The sequence below is a fragment of the Muntiacus reevesi genome, chromosome 9 (assembly GCF_963930625.1).
Source record: "Muntiacus reevesi chromosome 9, mMunRee1.1, whole genome shotgun sequence".
In the NCBI taxonomy this organism is placed as follows: Eukaryota; Metazoa; Chordata; class Mammalia; order Artiodactyla; family Cervidae; genus Muntiacus; species Muntiacus reevesi.
Window position 1 is genome coordinate 24,879,718 of NC_089257.1, and position 27,165 is coordinate 24,906,882.

The 27,165-nt window shown below is 50.1% G+C and overlaps 1 protein-coding gene and 1 long non-coding RNA gene across 2 annotated transcripts in view; one reads left to right on the forward strand and one right to left on the reverse strand.

Moving 5' to 3' along the window:
* Positions 1-27,165, forward strand: part of LOC136174394 (uncharacterized) — a 1,095,937-nt gene that overhangs the window by 168,303 nt on the left and 900,469 nt on the right. The gene's annotated exons all lie outside the window — the stretch shown is intronic.
* Positions 714-27,165, reverse strand: part of PRR5L (proline rich 5 like) — a 77,745-nt gene continuing 51,293 nt past the window's right edge. The window contains exons 5-9 of the mRNA XM_065944360.1: positions 25,323-25,380; positions 20,663-20,754; positions 16,275-16,415; positions 12,599-12,725; positions 714-3,734 (exon numbers count right to left, since the gene is read on the reverse strand). Coding sequence (XP_065800432.1) covers positions 3,340-3,734; positions 12,599-12,725; positions 16,275-16,415; positions 20,663-20,754; positions 25,323-25,380 — 813 coding nt within the window. The 3' untranslated portion in view covers positions 714-3,339. The remainder of the gene's footprint in view (positions 3,735-12,598; positions 12,726-16,274; positions 16,416-20,662; positions 20,755-25,322; positions 25,381-27,165) is intronic.

Here is a 27,165-nt window from a genome sequence, read left to right on the forward strand (position 1 = left end):
ACTTGAAATGCCTGTGTTCACCTGACTGCCCGCCTTCCCCCATTGGATGGTAAGCCCCAAGAGATGCAGGCGCATGGGTTTTCTGTCCCATCACCTCATGCCCAGCACCCACAAGTGCCTACAATGCAGTGGCAGTTCCACAAATATTTGGTGGGAAGATGAGTGGCTGAATGAGTGAATACAGGTAGTGTACCAGTGATGTGAAATCTACCGAGACAGACCACTCAGCATTCTTAGTTCGCTGTTCCAGTCTCTGAAGGCTCATTGAAAAGTGTGACTACTGTCCTTGACCTCCTCTAGGATTTTCAATCAGTTCAGGATACACCTCTTTGAAGGTTCTTACAAAGGCTCCCTCCATGTCAAACACTCAGGAAAGAGACCAAGCTGGCTTCAGAAGAGACCCTGCCTTTGCAGACTCTGTTCGGTGTTTTCCAAGCTCCTCGGCAGACGGACTGTTCCTCCAGGAAATGACTTGCCAGACGAGGATGGCAAGCAAAGCCCAAGGGAGACCGGCTGAGGTCAGGCTGCTGCCTAACCCAGGGATGGAGGCAACAGGAAAAGGGACCTAGCAGCCGAGAAGGCGGGTTCCTCACACCGGGAGTGTGCAGACAGGATGCAGAGGTCTAACGGACATGCTCAGACTCAGAATTTGCAAATGGACGCACGTGCAAATTCAATCAAGACACACAGCCCGGGAACAGAGTAACGTACAAAATGATGTTTATTGAATCCGTTTTGGAAACAGACAGCATGAAAGGTTTTTGGTTTCTGAGCTCACTACGAGTTTAAGAGTCGTGATTGTTTCCTGTCATTAAACCTCAGGCGCAGAAAGATCCTAGCCTAAATAATGAAAACGAATCTTTCTCTCATCAAGGGGGGAACAGTGGTTAAAAACACTACAGTTGTTGCTCTTGCAATAGCTCTGATGGCCTGAATGCTCATAAACATCAGTTTTTCTATGTACGGTGTGAAGTATTTACTGTATAAATATCAGGTGTGGACATCAAAGGTACAGTTGTGAACTAGCTAACATTCATTAGCAATTAAGTACACTAAGGGCTTACACATTTAATTGATGACTGCTGTCCTCATCAGGGGCATTTAGTATATGGAAAAAGCATTTTAAAACATATATATCATTCATGTTGTAAACTAAAAAAGCAAATCCAACCATAATTAATTACTTCGCTGGGATCAGTAAAGACTAGTCCCGAGTGCTAAGTATGCCAATAAGGACAGAAGTCATCGGTTAAAGAAATCATCATATGTTACCTACTGATATTCCATTTGCTAATGCATGTTAGTGAATGTGTGGACTTTACCCAACACAGATTATTTTTTGTTTGAAATTCTCAGACGGTCTCCTGTGTGTATGTTTTCTTCCATCACTCTCTTAAAAGGATATAAACGAAACAACTTTTTAAACAAAATTTCCAAATCAGAAGCCATCAAAAGCACGACTCTGGTCATATTTCAAATCTTCACCCAGAAGGGAAATACCATCAAGGATGAGATGAGTTTAGAAAGTCTCTTCCTCTGCTGGCAGCTTAGACTGTCCTCATCCTCTCTCCTGCTGTATTGGAAGCCAAGCTGGCTCACAGCTCTGACATTTCATAAACAAAGTTTCCAAAGACTAACAGGATACCTAGAAGGTGCCAGAAGTGTTCAGGGCCTTCTCTTTTTTTTCTGGAGTTGCTATCAGGGGGCCAGCAGACAAATACAAAAAGAACAGTGAGGTGAAAGAAGATAAAAAGCCCAGACCTGGATGGAAGAAGCAGTGTTGAGAAGATATTATATGACTCAGATGGTAAAGAATCTGCTTGCAACGCCAGAGACCTAGGTTCAACCCCTGGGTTGGGTAGATCCCCTGGAGAAGGGAATGGCTACCCACTCCAATACTTTTGCCTGGAGAATTCCATTGTCAGAGGAGCCTGGTGGACTACAGTCCATGGGGTTGCCAAGAGTTGGGCATGACTGAGTGACTAACGCTTTCACTTTTTATACATAAATAGTACCAAAGCCTGCTGCCCCAAAGAACATTTCCAGACCCTGAAGGTTAGACATTCCAGGCACTTGTAGGCACTGCTTTAATCACAGGGAATGAACATCTCCTCCAAAAGGTCTTGCCCACATCACCCCTGGCTCCCCCCAATATAAAGCACTGAGACATCTCATTTGCTCAACCCCTCTGGTCCTGAGGCATGCTGAGTCTCCTCACCGCAATACAACTTTTCCTATAAACCATGACACTCACAAACACAGGCCTTAACTGCACTCAAATTCAGCTGCTTCCAGAACTCTGTAGCCTCAGGGCCCCACCTACCACGGATCGCTTTCACCCTGAACCACTCCTAATCTCCTTTCTTAGGGGGTTTGCTATTTTTCTGTGTGAAGACCCACCCCCGTGGGAAATGAGCGGTGCAAGATCTATGTGCAAATATTTGCAAGCAATTTTATTTTTGAAACTATGTACATTAAAAAAAAATTCAAGTCAAATCCAGGAACAGATTAGTCGGTTGGTATAAGCTGGTCCATCCCTGACGATAGCAAAGGGGTCAGTTTCTGAAATGAAAGAGGGAGAAAGGCACCAGCTATTCCACTGGGAAGGTTAATTCCTTGAGCTGGGGAGAAAGCCTTGGGAAGGGAATGCTAAGACTTAATTAAAGATGGGGCTCCTTCAACCATGTGGCCCTCCTGGGCCTAAAGCCAAAGATGGTATAAAGGGTCTGGATATAGGTGAGGAAGAACCCTCGTTTGCCAGTAATTCTGAAACTGAAAGGAAAGATGCATTCCTGATCAGGCTTGGGAGGGGCTGCAGTCTACTTTTACTCCACACGAGACAGAGACAAGAGGTACCTCTCTACTGCCCCTTTTCACCCATCAACCTTTTGTATCACGAGGACTCAAGGGGAACTCCACATGCCAACACATCCTTGCTGGCTTTGTGTGTGGTTCAGACGACCTCCAGCTATAGGGACGCCGGGGGGGGGGGGGGGGTGGGCTGCGATATACAGTCAGGAGGACCGGACAGTCCACTATCTGAGAGTAAAGGCCCAGAGAGGAAGATCTGGGTTGAGTCAAGCAGGGAAGGCTGAAGCAGACAGAGGGCAGACACTGGGCAGTTAGATGTGTGTGGCCGCGAAGAGGGGATCACCATCCTGAAAATGGAAAAACTTACGACGGGAATTTCCCCTAGGGCACTCAGATTAACCTGTATCCATCCGAAAAGGCAGAAGGTGGCATTGCCCAGGGGAAGCGCTCCCCTCGGCGATCCTCGGGGATGCAGCTGCCCTCATCCTGGTTGCCAGGCAGGAGCTGGGAGTGCTGGGAGACGGGGGTTCAGCTGAGGGAAGCACAGTTCAGCTCCGAGTCCTCCTGGCTGCCTGTGGCCCCCTGCTCTGGCTCGTCGGGGCCGTCGGTGATGTTGGGCTCGCTGGAGCACTGCCGGTGGGGCGGCGGGAAGCTGGGCGGCAGCAGCAGGCACTTGTCCTCGCCGCCAGACTCCTCCCCTAAGCCCGAGTGCATCATGGTGGCCATGGCCAGCAGCTGGATGTCCGAGTGGGCATTGGCCACCGTGTGTCGCCGGACGCTGCCACACTTCTCTAGGTAGGCCTCCCCCTCTTGCTCCGTCAGCGGGGTCAGGGCCATCTCGTTCAGGGGCCGGCTCATGGGGGTTATTGGGGAGGCGTAGTTCAGGAGCGTGACCTTGGGCCGGACCCTGGAGTGGCGCCTGGCTGCAAGAGAAAGACCAGCAAAGGCTGGGATCTGGTGGGGGTGGTGGGTGTCAAAAACTCCTAAAGAATTTGGGGGAAGAGGGAGGTGGCAGGAACGGCTTTAGATGAAGCCCTGAAGCGCAAGGGAAGAGCTTGGCTACATCTATGCTTCTCTTCTAACTTTACTTTGTTCCTGCCTGATCCTGCCTATGGCCAACATGCCCTCCCATAGTAGGAGTCCCAATGGACGTTCCATGATGGATCAAGGAGCTCCAAGGGAGTCTCCTCACATTTGCAGCTGCTGCCTCAGCTTCCTTGGATATGCCCTCAACTCCCTTCTAACCAGTTTTGTCTGAAGACCTGAGCACTGGCTGGACCAGCTGCCGAGAGATGCTCTGGGCTCCATTCAGCACAATGAGCCCTATGCAGTGTCAACAGAGGAAGTGGAAAAGACCTCATAACCTTAAGTCCTGAGGAACAGCTAACTGGGGGGACTTTGGCTATCAAAGCAAAGGCAGTGGGACATCCTCTGGATCGTCATGGACCAGAACCACCAACACTCCCAGCAGGTTGATGATCTGAGGCCTGCATTCTGTTCAAGTCGATACTCTGGATTCAACCAGCCTTTCGCATCACCAAAGAAGGGGTGAGGCTCCGTCGATGGCCCATGGAGGCAGGCAGAGAGCACTGGACATGAATTATTAAAAAAAAACTGCTGCTTCTCAAATTCTCACATTTTGGAAACTATGCTCAACCTTGACATGTGTTCACCTTTTGAATTCTCTTAAAAATTGAACTTAAGTTATGGATCATTTTTCATAGTTAAAGTGGGAGATAATATGAGCATCAAAGAGATAGGAAATGGCCTATGCTGACACAGGTAGAATGTAGAAGAGCTGGGATGCTAGAATGTAGAAGAGCTAGGATGCTAGAACGTATAAGCACTGGGATGCTAGAATGTAGAAGCACTGGGATGCTAGAACGTATAAGAGCTGGGATGCTAGAATGTAGAAGAGCTGGGATGCTAGAACGTAAAAGAGCTGGGACGCTAGAACATAGAAGCACTGGGATGCTAGAACATAGAAGAGCTGGGATGCTAGAATGTAGAACAGCTGGGATGCAAACAAGGGCCATCTCACTCTAGACTTACATCCCCAAGGCCCCAGGAAAGCCTCCTCCATAGGCACCAGCCTCCTATCCCACTGAGGCACCATGTTAGCATCATGAATTGGATGAAAGACCCCAGCGAGGCAGAGGAGGAGAGGACAGAGGGCTGAGGAGTGGTGGGGTCTGGTCAAAGCCTCTTTTTTCCTTCTGCCCTCTTCCAGCCAGTGCACACCCCCCCCAGCCTTCCAGCCACCCAACCCATTGGCACCTGTCACTGCTTTCACCAGCTCCCCCCATCCCTCAGACCTGGAAGACTCCTAACACATGCCTCTCTCAGCAGGGGATTCCAGGAGGATAAATGAGGGAGGCCTGGCCTCGCTGGTGCTCCCTCCACCCCTGAGAGGATAACTAAGGGTGGAGGGGGGGACCTGGTCTCTAAAGGGAGAGAAGACGGCACTCGCCAGTTACAGACTGGCCTTGGGTCACTCAACCCATGCTGCTCTAGTTTACTGTTGGCTCTTCCCATGGATCTGGAGGCCCTGAAACATGCAGTCATCACCTGCAAAGCTCATGCGCCTTGCTGGGTATTGTAGTGAGGGTGCCATGTTTATCTGCAAAGTTCTCAGCAGGTCCCATCACTGGATGGTCTTATATGTCCATACATGCACATATGCATGTGCATGTAAGGGCTTCCCTTGTGGCTCAGCTGGTAAAGAATCCGCCTGCAATGCGGGAGACCTGGGTTCGATCCCCGGGTTGAGAAGATCCCGTGGAGAAGGGAAAGGCTACCCACTCCAGTATTCTAGCCTAAAGAATTCCATGGACTGTATAGTCCATGAGGTTGCAAAGAGTCGGACACAACTTTTCATATGCACATATGTGTATACACACGTGTGACTATATACACATACACAAATATGTATATACAACGACAAGAGAATAAAATACTAACCCTTAGGACTAAGTCACCATGACTCCTGGCTTGGAGCCCCCAGGAGCTGTTTGGTGGTAACAGCAATTATTTCTCAGAACCAGGTAACAATACATAGAATTTAGAGCTTACTGAGTGTCTTCCCATCTATTATCTTACTGTTGAGTCCCAATCTCCCTCTGAAGCACTAGGACATCTCTCATCATCCCCATTGGTCGGATAAGGAAGGCTGAGGCTTAGCCCAATCCTGTGAAGCCCTAATTGGCAGTGCCCAGACATTCCCTACTGCACGCTGCTGTGTCTCAGGCCTCCGTCACCGCCCTTGGGCCAGCCCACTCTCTGAACTCAGGCAGCGGCAAACACTGCCTCCAGCAGAGCCAGACAATACGCTGGGTCCTCACGCCCTTCTTTGGCAGAAAAATGATATAGGGGACAAAACGCCAAGGAGCCAACAGGACAGAAGAATCTATGCCAGACGTCGGCAGCGGTCCTCTCTGAAGCATGGGTGCCTCCACGCGCCAAGTCTCACATTTCTAAAATGTCCCCACATTTTTACAATAACCATGTATTACTTTTATGATCACAAAAATCGATAACTATAAAACAGAAGCACCGGAAGAGTTCAAAGAAGCAGGGACCCCATTAAAGAACCATCCTTTAAAAAAAGTGCCCTTGAAAACAATTCATCTTCTCTCCTGCTGCTGTTAAAAGCAAACACTCGAGGTTGGCAGTTGGAAAACCAGGTGGTGGTGGCCCTACAACCAGCCTAGCAGGAAACTGGACTGGACAGTGAGTGTTTACTATGTGCAAATCGAGGAAGAGGAAAAATCTAGAACAAAGCCTGGGCTCAGGACGCGGGATGAGGTCTGGGGGAGAGACGTGAATGGACACCCAGCATCTCTGGAGGAAAGAATTCCTTGGATGATTTCCATAGTCCCCAGGCAGGCAGAATGAACTAGCAAGCTGTCTCAGATGGGTGCCTGGACGTCATCCATCTCTCTCACACTGAGTCCAGCAGCCTAAAGGTTCTGGATGGTTCAACTTGGGCTTTTGCAGAAAGATGGAACGAGAGGGAGGGTGGCCAGCCTGGAGGAGGGAGTCCCCATGATGCCCAGTTCCTTTCAACAAACGTCTTGAGCTTTGTGCAAAATGTTGTGTTTGCTGCGGAGAGCAAAGAGGAGCTTAAATCTGATATGAGGCCCCACACATGGGCTGGAGCACAGTGGTGGAGGAGAGATGTGGAAGTTTCAGGAGCAATCATTAGTTGAGCATCTACTATGCACTGTATCCAAACAGGAGAGGCCTCACTGACATGATCTCCTTCTGACTGCTTTGCAGAAAGGGTACCTGAGGTTGAGATGCTAAGTCATTTTACAGTCATGGTTAGTGATGAAACTGGGATTCAAGCCCAGGGCTGATAGCCGAGTCCTTGCTCCTGACCTCCCAGAAGCCGGCACACACATCTGTGTCAAACCCAGGTCAACGCAGCAAATGTCAGGGCAGGGGTACAAATGAGAGCAGGCTGGGGATTCAGAGGAGGAGGAGTTATGAAGAGGGGTCTTCTCAGATGGGCCTGGACCTTTGAGGGTCAGACAGACTGCTTGGCTGTCCGTTCATTCATTCCCTCCCTTGGAGGGGATGTGCGCCATGCCTGGCCTACAGGGGAGCCACATGCAATGAGTCTAAGGGGGAGACCGACAATAATCAGGCCGTGACTAACACAGCATGGTATGGTCTGGGATGTGGTCTGGGGTCTGTAGAAGGGAAGGGGAGGCACACACAACTCCTCACCTGGGGTGATTCCACAGGCCCCAGACCATCCTATCTGGGCCCGTAATACAGCTGGTGGCAACTCTGCTGGGGCCCTGCCCAGCGACAGGGCAGCCTCTTCCTCCTCTGTGTTCAGCCCTCCGCAGCTCAGAGACGTCAAGTAATTCACTCTAGGGCACCCAGCTGAAGCCCACCCTGGTGGTTTCCACAGCCCTGCTCCCTCTGCGGCCAGCCCCGCCTCTCTTCTTAGGACATTCCCTGCCGCTGACCCAGAGGCCGCCAGCTCCTCCTGCTGCCTTCTGGGCACAATGTTCTGGCTCCCAAGCCTGGGTGTGGACACAGCAGAGACCACAGGGGCGGCTGGGCAGTGTGAGTCCCCTGGGCAGACAGTGTGTGCCAACCAAGCTCCCCAGAACATTCGGAGCCGCCTCCCAGAGAAGAGACCACAGGGCCCCTTGGGAGGCCTTTAAGCTGCATAGTAGGCTTGGAGATAGTCAGCTCGCCACACTGGCTGCTTGCCCTCTTTGCCTTCTTTTTCTTATTTGCATCAGGGAAAGCTGGGCCCTGCCACCCAGAGCAGGAAGCCTCCACAGGGGACTGGCTGAGCTGTGGGTCTGCCCCTGGTGCCTAAAAGCTGGCCCCTCCCTGGCGAGGGGGCCTGCGGAGAAGCAGCAAGAGGGCTGGGCCCTGCCACCTCCTGGCTTCCTCCTGTTTGCTCCTGCCTCACTCCCCAGGCGCCCCGCAGAGCCCTGGCATTCGTCCCCCTGCTCTGAAGCCAGCCCTGGCAGCGCCTTTCAAACCCCCAGAGAGAAGCAAAGCCCAGAGGAGGCGGTTCTTTGTTGGGGCCTCCGTTCCCAGGCCTTTGTTCCCCCAGGCTGTCGGCCGGGCCCCGCCGGAGTGGCCCCCTCAGGCGGGCGTTGCCACCCCTGCCCACCAGATCCACGGTGGGGGGCTCTCTTTAGGACCTGGCACCTGAAAGTCCATGAATGCCGGCTGGTCACGAGGACACGTCACCGTATCTGGGGGCAAAGGACCCCCCCCCGGAGACACAATGGAGAGAGATGAGGGCCCGGGCCTTTGTGCGGGAGAAACGAGCGCTAACTGAGCCAGAGCAGCGGCCTGGAAACCTGGGAACTGGCAAGGTAGAGATGTGGGTCTGGCCTCTGACAAATCGGCCTGTTTGTTGTTTTTCTTTTTTTTAAAGATCTCATTATTTTCCTCCTCACCCACGACTCCTTCTGCCCAAGAAAAGTGACACCTTTGGAGGGAAGACACACACGCTCACTCCATCACGTCTTGGGACTCATTTTTTTCTCTCTGAAGCAAGCCCTGCATATCCATGGGGTGAGGCTTAACTCTCAGACCCACCGGCCTGACCGGCAGGAAGGGAGTCCACCCGGGAGTCCCCAGCTCAACCTGCCCGAGCCCATGAGCACAGGTGGGGAGCCCCTAGGCGGCCACTTCTCCGGCTCCGGTCACCTACCCTGCATGGAGACCTGGGGACGTTTCTTACCAATGCAGAGTCTGAGGTCACGACGGCGTGCATCCCCAGAATCTGGTGGGATGACTACACGCCCAGTGCTTGCTCGGGGCCTGGAAGGTGACAGGCGCTTTGAGATGCCGGGCCCAGCTGCCGCTTACCCCTCCCACCGTCAGGCCCAGAGGGGACGTGGGAAAGGCCTCCCGAGACTTCTCACGTCCACTGCCTCAGCCCAGGCGCTCTCTACCTCAGCCGGCTGCCACGACAGGCAGCCACCTCTTCCACAGACAGGAGAGAAGCCTCTGTTCAACTGAGGGAAGACTGAGCCCCAGAGAGTCCTCTCTATCTAGAAAGGGGCGTCCTCCATAAGGAAGGGCGCCGTGGTGGCCATTTTAGCTTCTGGTGTCCAGGGTTGGGGATGACGTCCTGGCCCCGGATACCTCTGGCACTAAGGACCGCGTGGACAGAGAATGCCGCCTGCCATGCCACTAAACAAAGGATGCTGGCCACCGAGCCAGCAGCCACCCTGGACCGTGTACCCTCAGGGGAGTCAGGATGGAGAAGAGCAGGATGCCAGGCCTAGACGGTAGGGTGCGCATCAAAGGACTCTGAGATCGACATGTGCACGCTGCTATATTCCAAATGGATAACCAACAAGGACCTACTGTATAGCATAGGACCTCTGCTCAAGGTCATGTGGCCGCCTGGATGGGAGGGGAGTCTGGGGGAGAGTGGATACACGTGTGTGTTTGGCTGAGTCCCTCTGCCGTTCACCTGGAACTATCACAACATTGGTAATTGGCTATACTCCAAAATAAAATATAAAATATACTCCAATATAAAAGTGTTTTTAAAAAAGGAGTGATTTCAATGAGCCCAGACTCGCATCTTCCCATATGTAGAAAAGCACTAAATTCACGAACTTGAGATATCTATTTTTCTTTAATTAATAGGGTTCTCTCGTTGGAATAACAATATTCCAACTATCTGGTCTCTGTTGCAAAAACTTCTATATATCCTAGCTTCTCCCTCCCCTCTTTGGAACAGTCCTCCAGAGCAATCTGAGTGGCTGTCTTCTGTGCTTAAGTACTTAGGTTGTCCATTGACTAAAACATAATTCTCGGTTTTCAGGGTGTACATTTTTTTCAGTCGACAACTGAGAAGGAAGGACCAGCTTCTCCGCGGTTCCTCAGCGCCATCCGTCACCTCTTGGAGCTGACAGGGTAGGTGGGGAGCGAGTGGAGTGTGGGAGAACAGTTGACCAAGGGCAAAGAACTGGGGGCTTTGAAAGCCTGTCTCCAACAGCCAAGCGACCTTGACCTTCGTTTGCCTCACCCGTGAGTGGGAACGTGGTATCCAGCCCACCCTGCACAGCGCCCAGGACGTGGTCTGTGTCCCGGGGCTTCCCCTGCCATCAGCCACCCTGCAACTCTAAAGCTCTCTCAGTTCCTCAAACGTTGCACCCTCCTGCTCCCCACCTGCCTCCCCATAACCCCAAAAGCCTCCCAGAGATCTTTCCCTTTGCCTGGTTAATCTTCCCTCCCCACTGACTCAGCTAACTTGTATTCATCCTCAGGTCCCTTTGCAGGGATCACCTCCTCCAGGGTGTCTTCCCTGATCACCCAGTCCATGTGAAGTCCTCCTGCTGTGGGCCCTGGACGTCCCCTCTGGGAGCACTTGTACACTGATGAGTCATCATCTCGTGTTTGTGACTTCCGCATTGGTCCCTGTGCCAGAGGGCAGGGGTGGGTCGGTTTTGTCACAGATATCACCTGCAGCACCTCACAAGGTGCCAGGGACAGGCTCTTCTTAGTACACATTTGTTGAATTAATAACATAATAAAAAAAGTAATCAAAAGAACGTCATTTCCTCCCCTCTTGGGCTCTACTGTGACAACGCCCAGAGACAAGGACTGTCCTTGGCACAAGAATAAAACCGCAGGCCTTTGATTACAATTTGATGAAAGTATGTATTAGTCTCATTATAGCTGAAAAGTTGAAGGCATCCCCTCTTAGATGAGTCCTCACTGAACAAACTTCCAAACCTACTCGTGTTCCCGGCTCCAGGCCCAGCAGATGATGGGGTCCCTGCCATGGCCCGGCTAACCCACTGGCATGTTGACATCTCTCTGGATCCTCCCGCCCCAAACTCAGGGGCCAGCTGGCCTGCCCAGAGCAGGAAGGTGGCGCCCAGCCCTCCTCATGGGGAGGGGAGGGTACTGTTTTCCTTCAGCCGGCTCTTGCCAGCTCCTGGGTGGAATCAGGGAAGGAGGGAGGGAGGGAGGGAGGGAGGGTGGAGGACCAGGCGGGCAGAAGACTGGGGCCAGCACCCTCAGACTTGTGGTGACTGTGGTTAAACCGGTGTCTCCAGAGAAACATGAAGGGGCCCTAAAAACTGCGGCAAGCCCTGCTTTCTTCTGCAGTCAGGAGGCCCGGGAAGGGGCGGGAAGCTTGCTGGAGGCTGCTCCTCCCCTCTTTTCTTTGAAGCTCAGCTCTGTCTCCATTCAAGCAAGAACAGGGGATAAAAGGTTTCAAATTTGGGAAATCCCTTTCCACCTCTGCACCTGTGTGTCGGTGCTGGTCACCCCAGCCTCGGGTACCACCCATCCATCTAACAAATAGTTTTTGACTGTCTACTCTATGCCAGGGCTTCCCAGGTGGCATAGTAGTAAAGAATCTGCTTGCTAACGCAGGAGACGCAAGAGATGCAGGTTCGATCCCTGGGGTCGGGAAGATCCCCTGGAGTAGGAAATGGAAACCCACTCTATTGCTGGGACAGAGGAGCCTGATGGGCTATAGTTTAGGGGTCACAAAGAGTCAGACGTGACTTAGCACTGAGTATGCACACATACTGTATTGCCAGGCACCATCTTGGCTGCTGAAGTTAGAACCACAAACCAAAAGTTCCTGCATTGGGTGGGGGTGCTTCCATTTCAGAGAGTAACTAAGGAATACCTTTTATGATAGTCTACAGCTATTTCCCCATCTAGCCCGTAGTCTCACTGAGAGAAGGAATAGACCCATTTCATCTCTAGATTCTCCGGGGTGACTAGTACAGAGCCTGAATTTTAGCTTGGCAGCCAGTGAAAGAGGCCTCAGTGGGATTTGTCCCCCAGACCAGGAGCCCCTGTCCTGCACGTGCAGGCTCTGGTGGTACCTGCAGGAATGCAGTGGGCAGCCAGCAGCTGGATCTCCAGCCACACACCCGGTAAGCTGGCTTCACATTTTCAGCCACTCTCAAAAGGAAATTCATCACTGGTGGTTCTTCCAGTCATGAGGGGGTGGGCTGCAGTCAGGCACGGTTTTTGGTATCAGATACAGGAAAATTAACACTGCAGGCACCACAACAGATCAAAGCCACAGATCAAAGGTGTGAATCAGACAAGCACCACCACAGAAGTTCGGTATCAGTTTGGAATCGCCAAGCGGGGAGGTTACTGCAACCACCAGGCCAGAGGGAAACATGAGCAGTGAGCGTGCAGAGGTCTGCAGGGCCCATGTGGGAAGCAAAGGGCTTGGCGGATCATCAGGGCTCAGGGAAACTTAACTGGTACCAGTCACCGAGGCTCCTGGCAGCTTGAGAGCCGGCCCCCTTACCCAATGCGTACGTGGGGCCTGAGAGGCCACGGTCCTCGCTGATGCCAAGGAAGGGAGAAACCACCTGCTTCACCAGCTCCTCCAGCTGCAAATAACCCTCACTTGGGCCTGTGGGCTCGTGAACACTCTGGAAATAAACACCCAAGAGAGACAGAGGTCAGTCCAAGTCACCATGGCCAGCGGATTCTGGCCACCCTCCCACTACATTCAAGGCAGGCTGTATCCTTGTGGCTGAATGAAGGAAACCCAGGCTTGGAGTCCCAGGCACTGGTCCTGGGTGGCATCAGAACTGTGCATGGAGCGCACCCTGGCCTCTGCGGTGGGATCCCGCCCCAAAGTAGGGCCAGTGGGACTGTCCCCACCCCAGCTCCAGGGCTGAGGTCTGACTGGTCCCAACCACAGCCAGCTCACCCTCTCCGCCACAGTAACTGTTCCACACCAGGCACATAGGAGCTTAATAGAAGCACTTTATATGTTTCATGGCACCTGCCAACAACCCTCACCATCCCCCCTTTTACACACAAGGAAAGTTAAGACTCGGAAAGCTTATGTAACTTGCCCAGGAAAATACAGCTGGTAAGTGGCCAAAATCTGGGACTGGCACACAAGCTGCCTGGCTCTGAGCCCATTTTACGGCTCCTTGTTAACAGGCTAGAAAAGAAAGGGGGAGAGAATCTGGAAAAGACCAGAACGGTAGAAGAAAGGGAGGATCACTGTGGACTAGACACACATTTAGTACCAAGATGAAGGGTCAGTTCAAAAGGACCGGAGTCCTTGGAGCTACAAGGAGCTGGAAAGTCACTGAGGTTTCCTAGAAAACCAGCTAACTCTGAAGGAATTCAATTTCTTCCTGGAAAGGTGTGGAAGCCATGTGTTTGTGTGGAGGGCCTGCAAGAGAGCAAGGCTTTCGTGGGCGCTGTGCTCAGCCCAAAGGGCCAGCTGTCAAAGTCTCAAAGCAGAATAGACTTTAAATCACTCTCGTTTGAAAAGAGAAAACTCCCCCCTGCACTGGAGTTTAGGAGCTGGGGCCAAGAAGCGGGAGCTACAGGCTGGATGGAGATCCCTGGGTGAGGCGCAAGCTCCAAGCAAAGTGGCTGATGTGGTACCTTGTCAGCTCTATCACAGTGAGATGGAGGCGGCTGGGGGCAGTGGGAGGGAGGGCTGGCTTACCAAAACCAAAAGGAAGGCCGAGGAGGGGGCTATGAGGCAGAAGACTTGGCGGTCAGGGCCAGGAAGGGGTCAGAATTGATGCAGAGGAAATGGGAGTGGAGTGGTCTGGCACTTGAGGGGGCTGCTAATGGGAGAAGACCTGAGGGTTTCTCATGTCCCTCAGCAACAGGAGAAGCACTGGGAAAGGCCAGCAAGATGCCTCGCTTGATACTCAACAAGGACCTACTGTCGGGCACAGGGAACTTTACTCAGGACTCTGTAATTACCTACACGAGAAACTGACCTGAAACATAAGAGAGTCATGTACATGTGTAACTGAATCACTTTGCAGTACCCCTGAAAGTAACACAACATTATAAATCAACTGTACTGCAATATGAAACAAAAATTGAAAAAATAAAAACAGGTGGAATCTCAGAACTACCAACTGTATTGTGCTAAGTCGCTCATTCGTGTCCAACTCTGCAAACCATGGATCATAGCCTGCAAGGTTTCTCTGCCATAGAATCCTCTGGGCCAAGAATACTGGAATGGGTTGCAATTTCCTTCTCCAAGGGATCTTCCCAATCCAGGGATCAAACCTGGGTCTCCTGCGTCTCCTGCCTGGGCAGCTGGTTTCTTTACTACTAGCAATACAGTGGCAACCCATTCCAGTACTCTTGCCTGGAAAATCCCATGGATGGAGGAGCCTGGTAGGCTGCAGTCCATGGGGTCACTAAGAGTCGGACACGACTGAGCGGCTTCACTTTCGCTTTTCACTTTCATGCATTGGAGAAGGAAATGGCAACCCACTCCAGTGTTCTTGCCTGGAGAATCCCAGGGATGGGGGAGCCTGGTGGGCTGCTGTCTATGGGGTCGCACAGAGTTGGACACGACCAAAGCGACTTAGCAGCAACAGCAGCAGTAGCAATATAGTATTACAAAAACTTATCTTTGTTAAAAAAAAATAAGTAACTATCACAACTACCTACAGAACTACATGTTGAGAAAAGAAAGGCTTCACTTAGAAAGGCAGGGGGCAGAAGGGAGAGGGGAGCCTTATTCATGCTCCCAAAGACCCACCCGCAGCCTCAAAAGTAGAGCGGTTTCAGCCCCAAAACCACCTTGGTTGGGTTTCAGAGCTGAGGACACTTTTATCTCTTTTTTCACACTTTGATATTTCTCATCTGCCTTCTCCCCACAAGACTCTTCTGCTCTACGATTCCTAAGCGCTAAACAAGAGAGGGATGCAGAGTGAGGAGAAGAGGCAAGAAGTGGGAAGAAAATTCTGAGCTGCATGGTTTTCTCCCTGGGCAGAGAACCTGACTTGCACATAGCCCTCTGGGAAGGAGCTGCCCTTGGCTTGGCTGCTGCGCTGGCTATGTATTTGCAAGACTCAGCACAAGATGAAAACGTGGGGTCCCTTGTTCAAAAATTAAGAATTTCCAGACGGTGATGAAAAGTCAAAGTGTTAGTCGCTCAGTCGTGTCTGACTCTTTGCGACCCTATGAACTGTAGCCCGCCAGGCTCCTCTGTCCATGGGATTGTCCCGTCAAGAATGCTGGAGCAGGCAGCCATTCCCTTCTCCAGGGGGTCTTCCCAACCCAGAGATCGAACCTGGGTCTCCTGCATTGCAGGCAGATTCTTTACCATCTGAGCCATCAGGGAAGAGAATTAAACCCAGCATGGGATCCTGCTGGTGGCAGGGAGCAGGGCGGGAAGGACCCTGGGCCACCGGCCAGCAGCGGGTGCACTGCCTTGATTGGGCGGGTCCCCTCAGAAGGGACCATTCTCGCAGTCTCAGACCTGCCTGCGCCTGCCAGGGAGAGCCGGGTCTCCAGGGTGGTCAAAGCCTCTGGTTCAGCCTCTTCCTGGACAACCTAAGGATAGGACCACACGACCCATGGGAGGAAAGGTTGAGCCCCTTGTATGTTTTGAGGACGGAGGGGTTGGTTCAGGGCCATTTTGGAAATGCACTGGGAAAGAGAAATGGCTCTTCTCTCTGTGGGAGAGGTAGGCAGGGAAAAACCAGCCCCGGATCTCTTGATGCTGTGGACAGTGGGGGGCCAGGCAGAGCAAACAGCAGTTCTAGCTACTGGGGCTCAGCTTCCCTGCAGCGGGGATGGTCCGAGGGCAGTACAACCTGCACGTTTCCTTTAGATTCAGAAGCTGCCACCCCTGCCACCCAGAGTTAGTCCTGGGCTGGGGAAAGACCCGCCCTTGCCATTGTCACACTCCCAGCCTCTGGTCTCCTGGCTCCTGGAGGGTAGAAGAAGGTGTCCCGGGAGGCCCTCAGGGAAATGATGCCAAGTTCCCCGTGTTAAAGGGACCATCGCTTGTGGGGCAGCTCCAAGTGTCCTGGGAGACGGCGGGAGGAGAGGGACCTTGACAGTGCTCGCTGCACGCACAGCAAGTGGACAGACGAGCTGGAACGTGACCGATGAGACTAGAGGACATGGAACCGAGCCAGGGTGCTCCGGCCACAGGGGCCCTCCCCAGCCCGCGGTCATGCTCCGTCCCGCCTCACCTGCAGGATGAGCAACATCTGGACGATGGACGAGGGCGGCTGGGGCTGCGCCAGCAGCAGCAAGTCCTCCAGCTTCACCTTCAGCAGCACCAGGTCGCGGAAGCCCAGCAGGGAAATCTGGCGGATGGTCAGCTCCTGGCCCTGGCGGGACAGAAGAGGCAGCGGTGGGAGGTGAGAGCGCGTGGGATCTGCCACCAATCACGTGGGAGCCGGGGCCACGATTGGAGGGGTGGGACCAGCACCTCCAAGGCCCAGGGGGGCTGTTGAAGAGTTGAATATTTGACCCCTGTTCCTTCAGAATGAAAGCTTTGTTTAAGATAAGGTATGACTCATGGGTTTGAAAAGATCCATGCACCCCAATATTCATAGCAGTGTTATTTACAATAGCTGAGACATGGAAACAAGCTAAATGACCATAGGCAGGTGGCGGGATAAAGAAGATGTCACACACACACAACAGAATACTACTCAGCCAGAATAAGAATGGAATTTTGCCATTTGCAACAACAAGGATAAATCTGGAGGGTATTTATGCTAGGTGAAATCAGTCAGACAGATAAAGACAAGTGCTGTACCTTATCACTTACAAAACAAACTAATGAATATAACAGAAACAGACTCATAGAGAATGAACTAGTGGTTACTAGTGAGGAGAGGGAAGGGGGCAGGGGTAACATAGGGGTAGAGGATGAATAGGCACAAACTACTAGGTATAAAATAAATAAGCTACGAGGATATATTGTACAGCATAGGGAATATGGCCAGTATCTTACAATAACTTCAAATGGAGTGCACTCTATAGAAACATTGAATCACTGATACAACTAATATTGTATCATTGTAAATTAATACTGTAAATCAATTATACGTCAATAAAAAAAGTAAATGTTGAAATGCTCAAGCTGCTTAAATGACCCAAAGGTGATACAAGACACATATATTGAGGGTCGTGCTGTGCTGTGAGTGGTCAGGAAGGAGGAAGAGGAGGAGAAACAAGAGGAAAGACAGCGCCTCCCTACACTCAAGGCTGCGTCCTCAGCTTCATCCATTAAATACTTGTGCACCTATCATATGTCAGGCAAAGAAGGAAATACAGGACCTGTTAAGACTCTTCTGCAAACGCAGGTAACATAGGAAGAAAAATCACTGAAAATGTAGAAGAAAAGGACTTGTTCAACCACATAGATAGCGGCTGAGGATGAAAATAGTGACTGATAATCGTAAGAGCTGATCCTTATCTTAGTAAGGCTAGGTAAGACCCTTACCTCTGACCATGTGCTGGGCTTGATTTTCAATATGCTAGATATAAATGACACATTTAATCGTCATGACCGCTTCTGAGATAGATACTGTTATAAAACCCAACCCACAGAAGAAAAACCCTATACCCAGACTGACAGGAATTTACTCAAGGTAGAGCTGGATCTCAAAGATAAACTATTTGATTCTAGACCTCCTAAAGCCTCCCAAAACAGAGAGGGAAAGGAGGGTCCATTCCCAGACTCTCCTTTGCACATACGTACACCACACATGCCCCAAATTGGCTGGTCTTAGAGAAGATGAGATATCATCAAGTTATCCTCCCAAAGAGATGTAGCCTCCCATTCCTCAAGTTGATCAAGGTTGAAGGAAACTTTGCACTTCCTATAACTCCTTAGGGTTTACAGAAACACGGGCAGGAGTGGTTTTGCCATTCTCACAGCCCCCTACTCTCCAGTCCCAAAGAGATACACCCCACCCACACCTCACAGCCTCAGTTTAACCAGTCCTTCTCTTAAAATTTTTTTTAGTTCAAAGTTTTTTTCTTTTCTTTTTTTTTTTGGCTGCTTGACATATGCAGGATCTCAGTTCCCTGACCAGAGATCGAACCCATGCCCCTGCAGTGGAAGCATGGAGTCTTAACCACGGACCACCAGGGAAATCCCTAACCACTCCTTCGTGACTGCCTTCCCCGGCCACTGCCAATGGCGGTGGTCCCCACACCTTTCCCAAGGTCCTACAATTTCTATTCTTTGCACCACATCTTAGCACTCATCACTGATTGCCTATCTCATAGGTGTCTACGCCCTTGCTTCTTCTCCAGGACTCCATTCACTCTATAAGGTAGAAAAAGGCAGGCAAGTTTCCACACTCAAACACCTTTATCCAGTGAGGAAGCAGGTCTCACGCAGACACTTATGCAGCAAGTTAGTGTCTAGACTAACAGACACCCCGAGGGTGTTATTACCAGTAGTGAGAGCCCAGGCGTTCTCCAAGTGGGGTATCTGCATCAGAAGCAGCACTTGGGAAATTGTGGGCGGGAGAGGTAGATGGGGCAACAGCATATGTTGCCACATCTTGCAGTTTTTCTTTCCTTCTTTCTTTTTTTTTTTTTTTTGGACGCAGTAACAGATTTTATTTTCTTGGGCTCCAAAATCACTGTGGACAGTGACTGTAGCCATGGAAATTAAAAGATACTTAAAAAAAAAACATTTTTTTTTCTTTTACTTAATTATTTAGCTGCTCTGGGTCTTAGTTACAGCATACACAATCTTCACTCTTCATTGCTGCATGCGTGTGAACATTTAGTTGCGGCATGAGGGATCTAGTTCCCTGACCAGGGACTGAATCCTGGCCCCCTGCATCAGGAGCATGGAGTCTTAGCCTCTGGACTACCAAGGAAGTCCCAGATCTTACAGTTTTTTATGAGAAGTAGGACAGTGTCATCCTCAGATCCACACAACTGGACTCCTGCCTGAATCTGGGGCTAAGGGAGCCTTTCTTGACCCTCTAATACCAGAGGCAAGCCCCTCAGCTTCCTCACTTCCCACTCTAACTCAATCTAGTGGGGAATTCCCTGGCAGTCCAATGATTAAGTCTCTGAGCTTTCACTGCAGGGGGCGAGGGTTTGATCCCTGGTCCCCTGGTCAAGGAACTAAGATCCTGCATGCTTTAAGGCACGGTCAAAAAAAGAAAATACCCATCTGGGTATCTCTATCTGGGAATTCCCTGCCTACACAGTCCTAAGAGGGACCTACGTCTATACCCCTTCTCCACTAGGGCTGCCAAATTAACCAGAGGCTGTCTAGTTACATTTGAATAACTTTTTAGTATAAGTATGTCCCAAATACTGCAATGCTTATTGTTCACCTGAAATTTAACTCAGCATCCTGCAGGTCAATTTGCATTATCTGGCAACCCTGCCTCCCAGGCGTGTCATCTTAAGACCCACTGCTGGCCAAGGAGTGAGTATTGCACCAAAGGGACAAGTCTATAGACACAGAAGGTGAACCATCCAAAGAAAAGCTATAAATCCTCTCGTGGGGGCACAGCGGGGAGCCAAGGATGGGATGGAAAGAGCAGTGGTCTGCAGGCCACACGTTTCTACTGGAATTGTTAGGGGCAAACTGGAATTGGAAAATGGGACTCTAAAGGTATAATCTCCTGATTTTAAAATATTTGACATGTATTTAAAAGAATCCAGAATTCCTTTAAAACAGCATTCAGAGCAAACAAAGCCCGTGGGCCCTTACTTCCGGTACAAGGTATTTGCTACCAATGGCTTCACATCTAATCTAACCTGATTACATCCGAAACCTTAACCCCAATGGGAAGAGCAACTGTGAGCACACAGCAACGGAAGCGTACGACAGACACGTGCACTTTGGAGAAGAACATCTATTGGTTAGTCGGCCTGAGGGCGTGTCCCTTCTGACCAGGCACTGACCAATCCTGTTCTCGGCCCCTGCAGGAGGGTGGAGGGAAACCAGCACACGGTAGAAATGAGCTGAGCTCGCGGAATAAGCAGCAGAAGAGAGGCTGTTCGTCTCCTACTCTAAACTCCTCATTCTGCAGGAGATGAAACGCAGCCATGCTCAGAGACGGGAAACGAGTTTGCCCATACTCAACTACAGATTCCCAGTCCGCAGTTCTTTCTGCTACACCATGGGCCTTCTCGTCTTCAGGAAATCGCTTACAGAGAGCAAGGAACACTACTCCTTTCCCGGAATTTGGGAGTCACAGGAAACTTGCCAGACAACTGTGCGTCAAAGAAAGTGGGGAGGGGAAAAAAGGAAAGAAAAGGGGAAAAAGTCTCCTTCCCCCATCTTCCCTTACTTCTGAAAAGTAAGAAGCAACAAACCACTCTAAGAAGATACAGACATACTCAAAACCAAGAGGGGAAGGAGAGCCTACAAATTGCTAGGTATGCAGGCACTGCTTGCTGCTTGAGGTCAGATGCTAAATATAGAACAGAGTGCCCTCCAAAGATGTCCGAGGTGCTATTCCAACTCAGGCAGTGCCCAGGCTCCTGGCTTTCCCCCATTCGCTGGCAGGCCCCAGGGGGACACCGTCAAAGAGTAAGACAGACTGCCCAGGCCGGCAGGAGGTCGTTCCCCAGTGAGACTGACCTGAACTGGATAGAATATGGCCTGCAGGGTGGGGAGAGTCTCAGTGAAGAAGTGGTCCCAGACTTCAGCCAGAACCTCAACGCGATTTTCACCTACATGAGGGCGAGAAGATGGGAGGGGAGAAAGAAAGAAAAGAATGTGGTCATTACTCACAGGAGTGGTTGGGAGGCAGTTCCTAGTCAAATGGAGCACAGGCGGGGATGTTGTGGGGGAAAGCTCATCACCTACATTGGATCTCTAAGTGACCACAGCAAACATGGAATTGGATGGGAAGATGATCAAGAATATGCAAATATGCCTTCTCTCCCTTGATCCACAAAAGGGAGCTGAATTTTGAAAAGCACATAATAATTACAGTCATCATGAGAATGGTTACAACATGATCAGGCCCTGTGCTAGACGATTTATCTATAAGCAATCTCATGAACGGACGCTATTACCCTGCTTTACAGCTCAGACATGCCAGGTATCTGGGCTCAAAGGAACATAGGTAGAAGGCCAAGCTGGGGTTCCAGAACTCATGTTCTTGTCAATAGACTCCAGCAAGATCAAGTGGACAGTTATATATTATCTTTTTTTTTTTTTTTTGCAATCACTAAGACACTGACTTTTCAGTCTAGATTTGAGCTATCACTTGAGAAAGATGGAAAGAGGACTCAGAAACTATCACCTCCACCCACTGTAACCGGAAGGGCATTACTCTCTGAATGGTCACCTGCAAAACACAGCCACCTCCTGACGCCGCGTCTATCCACACCCCCGTGATCAGGAAGCCCGAGTCCTGGCCAAGTGCTCCCCCCAGGCTAGATGGACACAGGTCACCCAACACCACCGGAAGGCTGTTTGAGGAACTTTGCACCTGCAGGAAAGGCAGGCACTGGCAGAGGGGAGTCTGCACGGCGGCTGCTGTTTAATGACCTAGATAACAGAGCTGACTGGGCACTGTCTCTGCCCAGCTGAGGCAGGGAAACTGGGTCAGCCAAGATTAGACACTGAGAGATGCGTCTGGCAATACGTTGCCAGATCCACTGAACAGATCTTGAAAGATTCACTTAGCGATGTCCATCTATTAGTTTAACGGACAACCAAAGCAGTGGCTGGGAGAGAGAACAGAATGAAGCCATGACTTTAGCTGGCAGGACCAAAGATGTGCCGATTTTAAAAGGTCAGAGTGAAATACACCAGAATGCAAATCCATAACACCTTCTACTCTCCTTTGTAATTAGCCAAGAACTAATTACACTCTGTTGGAATCACTCATTCACTTCTGTCTCCTCCACTAAAACGGGAATAAGGGCACCGGCCTTGTCTTCCTGCTCACCTTTCTATTTCCAGTGCTTAGCATGGTGCCAGACACATTGGTAACTCACTGTTTGGAAATCTTTGATTGAATGAATGGGAAGTATTGAGTGTATAGGTTTTTGTAAATGTCAGGGCTGGTGAGTGGGAGGAGGTTACTTTTTAACCCAAATATGGGACAGGACAGGGCAGGCAGGACTTAACAGTCAGCTCCAACATTTTCCTTTGCTCTTAGACAAAGAAAACCACACCATGGCAACCCGGCTGGGGAGAGTCTGTTTCCTGCTTCTGTATCTTCATCCTCTTCTGAATTCCCCTTCTACGTGAATTTTATTTTAGTCCCTTACACTCACCATCCTTCCTCCATGCCACAGGGCTTTTGCACATGCTAGTTCCTTTGTCGAGACTATTCTCTGCCTTCTCTCTTTGCCTAACCTACATCTGTTTATCTTCATAAACTGATGAAGTGTTCGTCTTCTTCATAGTTTCAACTCTAGCATCACTTCCACAGGAAAGTCTCCCCCATTGGTCAAACTCCCCTGTTATGGATTGTATTCTTAGTACTTGTCTCAGTTATGGTTTTATATTGGTGGTGATTTGATTAATACATGTCTCCACTACCAGGTTGTGAGCACCTTCAGGACTCGTAATCCTATGAAGTTTTGCTCACCACTGTGTTCTCGGCACCTAGCAAATTACCTGGTATAGTAAATAATCAATAAATGTCTGAATGAATCAATCAGTCACCATCCTCTTTTCAAAGGCAGGTTTGCTAGTTCACTGCAGGGAGGAGCCAGGAAATCAAGAGGACAGTCTGAAACATTAGGTCATGCTGGTGCCTAAAACCAACGTGAACCCCAACACTTGGACAGAATGTCTCAAAGGAGAAAAGGCTGCGCCAGCTCCTTTACTGACAGCCCTTACCCTGAGCCTTCCATCACAGAGACAAGCAGAGGCCCTGCCGACTAGAAGGATGGGACAGAAAAGCTGCTCAGTGCTGCTCCTACTTTCTCCCTTCACCTCCAAGACGGAATACTCATGGCACCTGCAGTCATCATTCAACCTGGCAACAGCAAGGTGCCTCTCCTGGGAACCTGGGTCTAATTGTTGGCTGCAAACTTCAGAGAGGAATGGAGGTTTTGGAAAGTGTTCAGAGAAAAACATCAGAGAGACAAGCTAAACAGAGTAGCCTGGGGAGGAAAGAGTTAATGGGACAAGGTGACTCCACCTCCAAGAACAGCCCCCAAGTCAAGGGCTTAGTCCTCTACAACGATGAAAGGGGTCTGGATGGAAGCTTCTATTAAAAACTATCTTATTAAAAACTGTCCCCTAATTGCCACAGAGGTTTAGATCACCAGAGGTATACAGAATAAGTCTGAGAAATTCTTCCAAGGTCACTAAAGCTCTAGAAAAGATTACTGAAACTAACAAGGCATATTCTGCCTACAAAAGAGAACCACAGAGCTAGGGGCTGCCTCTGTCCCTTCTGCAACCATCAGTCAGGGTGGACGAGTACAAGCCAGGTTGATAAAGTACAGGTTATTCAATGATGGATTCCAAACTTGATTTTATAGCAAAACACTTTCATCCAAATAAAATCTTTCTTGGAGTTAGAACATACAAAATTAACATGTAGAGATGTTCTGGTTGAAGATGTAAGAGCGCCTTCACTGTGCAGAAAGGACCCTGCCACCTCACCCCCAGGACAAGAAGGGACCCAACAAGACATCCTGGCCCACTGCCCTCCAGTCGCACTTCGGAGCAGAAACACAGACACTTGGATGCCCTTGTTTCTCCTGTCAAGCTCTGTGCCTGAATTTTCACTCTGAATGTAGCTGTGTTGAGTGTCACCTGGGCGAGAGACCATCAACTTTCCCTTTTAAGGTCCCTTGAATGTCTGGTTTTGCTCAGGATCTTGTTCTAACTCTGTTATCCACATTTCCAGGAGCATGAAATAACTCTCCAAATGACTTACAATGTGGTCGAAGACCTGGAAGCCACCCCCCTTTCATGCCTGGGTACTAGCCCCACTCCAAAATGCAAAAAGGCCATGAAGCTCTCAATGTAATTGCATTCGAGGGAAGCAAGGCTTCAGGTTCAGTCAACTCCTGAGTAGACAGGTTAATTTGGAACCTCTGGTTTTTGCAAAGTTTTGGTGAGCACTCACTGGCCCAAGCCAGGCCCTGGGACTTTCCAGGGTCAGTTTCTCATTTTTCTTCCTACTTTGTCTTTCTAGAAGACACGACACGGTACACAGGTGTCTTTCCCAGAGAAGGGGAAGAGAAAAAGGGATGGTCTACTGCCTAATGCGTCTGAATCTAGAAGTAAACTTGACCAACAGATAGAAGTCTTGAGGCTGGAGTAGGAAAAAAAGAAGGAACCAGTGTGCATACCTACTATGTGCCAGGGACAGCGCTATGCTGGTTCTACTCCTTACATCCCCTATAATCCCTAGCTCCATTTTATCATTTTAAAAATTATTGGAAAAATCAAGACTCAAAGAGGCGAGAAACTCACCAAAAGTCACCCAAGAAGTAGGTGGCAAGCTACAGTCACGATCCACGTTGATGGGAGCTGACAGTAACCGTCAGTGGAGTCAAGGGGTCTATCGGCCAACTCTTGCCTTCGTCCCAGCTCCCAGCTCCATTCAATGCCTTTCTATCAGTTAGACTCTAGAATCTTTTAAGGCTGGGAAAATGTTCCTTTGCTTCTTAAATCTTACCCCACTGAGTGGGTGCCTGCTTAGTGTCCCTCAAATGAGTGGACCACCTGACAGATACGACCCGAAGAAACTGAAAGTCTGCTGAGTCGTGTCCGACTCTTTGTGACCCCATGGACTGCAGCCTGCCAGGCTCCTCTGTCCATGCAATTCTCCAGGCCAGAATACTGGAGTGGGTAGCTGTTCCCTTCTCCAGGGGATCTTCCCAACCCAGGGATCCAAACCAGGGATCCAACCAGGTCTCCCACATTGCAGGTGGATTCTTTACCATCTGAGCCACCAGGGAAGCCCTGAGAAACAGTACAAAGGTCAATAGGAAACAGCCTGGATCAGACCAGAGGGAACAGGATCTACAATGTAATGTATTCCTTCAAAGGTGACCCCTGGCAGCATCCTGTGAAACCCAGCCCTTAACGGGGTCTCCCAAGAGGCCACCCTCATTCCCCCTCGTTTCTCAAACAGTCTGACTTGCACCGCAGGAGTGGCTGACTCAAACTGAAACGCTGCCGCCTAGCTGGAGAAGAGGCGGTGGGGTGACTCACGTGCTTGGAGCCTGCCTCGCTCAGACAGACTCATTTCAGCTGTCCAAGCATCAAAGGCTGAGTCAGAGTTCCCGCCAGACGGGGGCTGCCTTGTACTTGCCTTCACACAGCTTGATCTTCTCCTCCACGAACAGCAGTCCTTTTGCTAGAAGCTGGTTCTGCCGGAAGAGAACAGAGGACACAAGACTTCACTGCGTGACTAACCCTTGTCCACTCCAGGCGGGTGAAGGTGTGGAGTTCTAGGCACTTGGACACTGTCATACCTCCAGGCTAAAGAAGCCTTCGGTCCTCTAGGAAGGCTGAGGCTTCGGGAGGAGTCAGCGAGGCAGCCCGTCACAGAGGAAGGAGACGAAAGCCAAACCCAACCAGCATTCCCATCTCTCCAACCAGGGAAGATGTGACCACAAGCTTGGCTGGACTGTCTGGAAGGACTAGGGTGGACATCCAACATCCTTTGAGCCCTTCATATCAACTCAGAAAGTGGAGCGTGGAGGCAGTGGGAAATTATGCAGAAATGATAGACTTTTTATACAAGCTGACGGTTTCTCAAGCTTGCATGAAAGAGACTGCCTGCAAAATTTTAAGCAGCAGTGAGGATGTGTTCCTCAGTGAGTGTGCACATGAGAGAGCTGTGGGAAGAAAGGGTAAGATGAAATCCCTTTGCAAATGCAACGAACAACTGTTGGGTGTTTTGCAGATATCACAGGATATTTATTCTTCGTCTCAACTAATTCTGACCTTCCCAATAATCTGATCGAGTTGGTGCTATTACCCCCTGACTTTAATGATAGTCAGGGTAGACTTGCCCACAGGAGACAGACTCAATCTTCCTGGCTCCACCAGCCATGTTCTTTCTACTCTGCCTTGCTGCCTTTCAGCAGGTCTTCCCACCCAGATCCCCTTCTTCCCTCAAAAGGGTACAGCTGGTCCCACATAATGCAGGCAGCTTTTCCAAAGGTCACAGAATCTCAGAGATGCCTCACCACTTACCTCACATCTTTAGATGATCAAAGGCCTATGCTTATGGCATGGGGGATCCACAGTGGTATATATCCTATCAAAAACCTATGCATTTCTTGGTGTTCTCCTTTAGAAAACCCTAAAAACCCTGTTACCATGATGGTGAGAGCGTACATGGCAGAGAGGAAAGATCAGACAGGTGTTCAAGTCCAGCTCAGCCACTTTCTAGCTGTGTGATCTTGGGCTTCCTTTCCTGAGTCCTGAGCCCCTCATCTGTAAAATAGCATCACGCCAGCAATATCATAAAGTTCTTATAATAATCATTATAAATATACACACGGGGACTTCCCTGGTGGGCCAGTGGTTAAGACTCCGAGCTGCCAATGCAGTGGGCGTGGGTTCGATCCCTGGTTGGGGAACTAAGATTCCACATGATGTGCGGCACAGCCAAAAGATTAAATACACACACACATTCACACAAACATGCACGCGCACACACGCGCACACACACACACACACAGAGTAATCAGTGGTAATGGGCATTGACGACAATAGTTGCTCTCTTAGCCCAACTATCTTCACACAAGGACAGGCGGGTAAAGAGATTCAATAATGAATAGACCTACATCAAACATATTAAAGTAGTTTATCAAAGGCACTATCACATTCCTGTGACTAATACATATATATGGAATTTTATAGACCCAATTAAAATTTCCAAGCTATAACCTAATTTGAAAAGTAATTAGCCACCATTTAGTTTCAAGATGGAACCCCAACTCAAAGTTACAGTGATGTCCTATAGGAGTCCACCAACTCTATTAAAGGGGAAAAGGTCAATTCCTTTCCTAGGAATTACAGAACAGACAAGTAATGAAGGTGAAACTGTGTGTTTCTACCTTCCACCAAGCACACGAATCCCAGAAGCAAGAAAAACACCACAGCACCAAACTGAGATGATCAAAATCAGGGCTTTGTGCCAA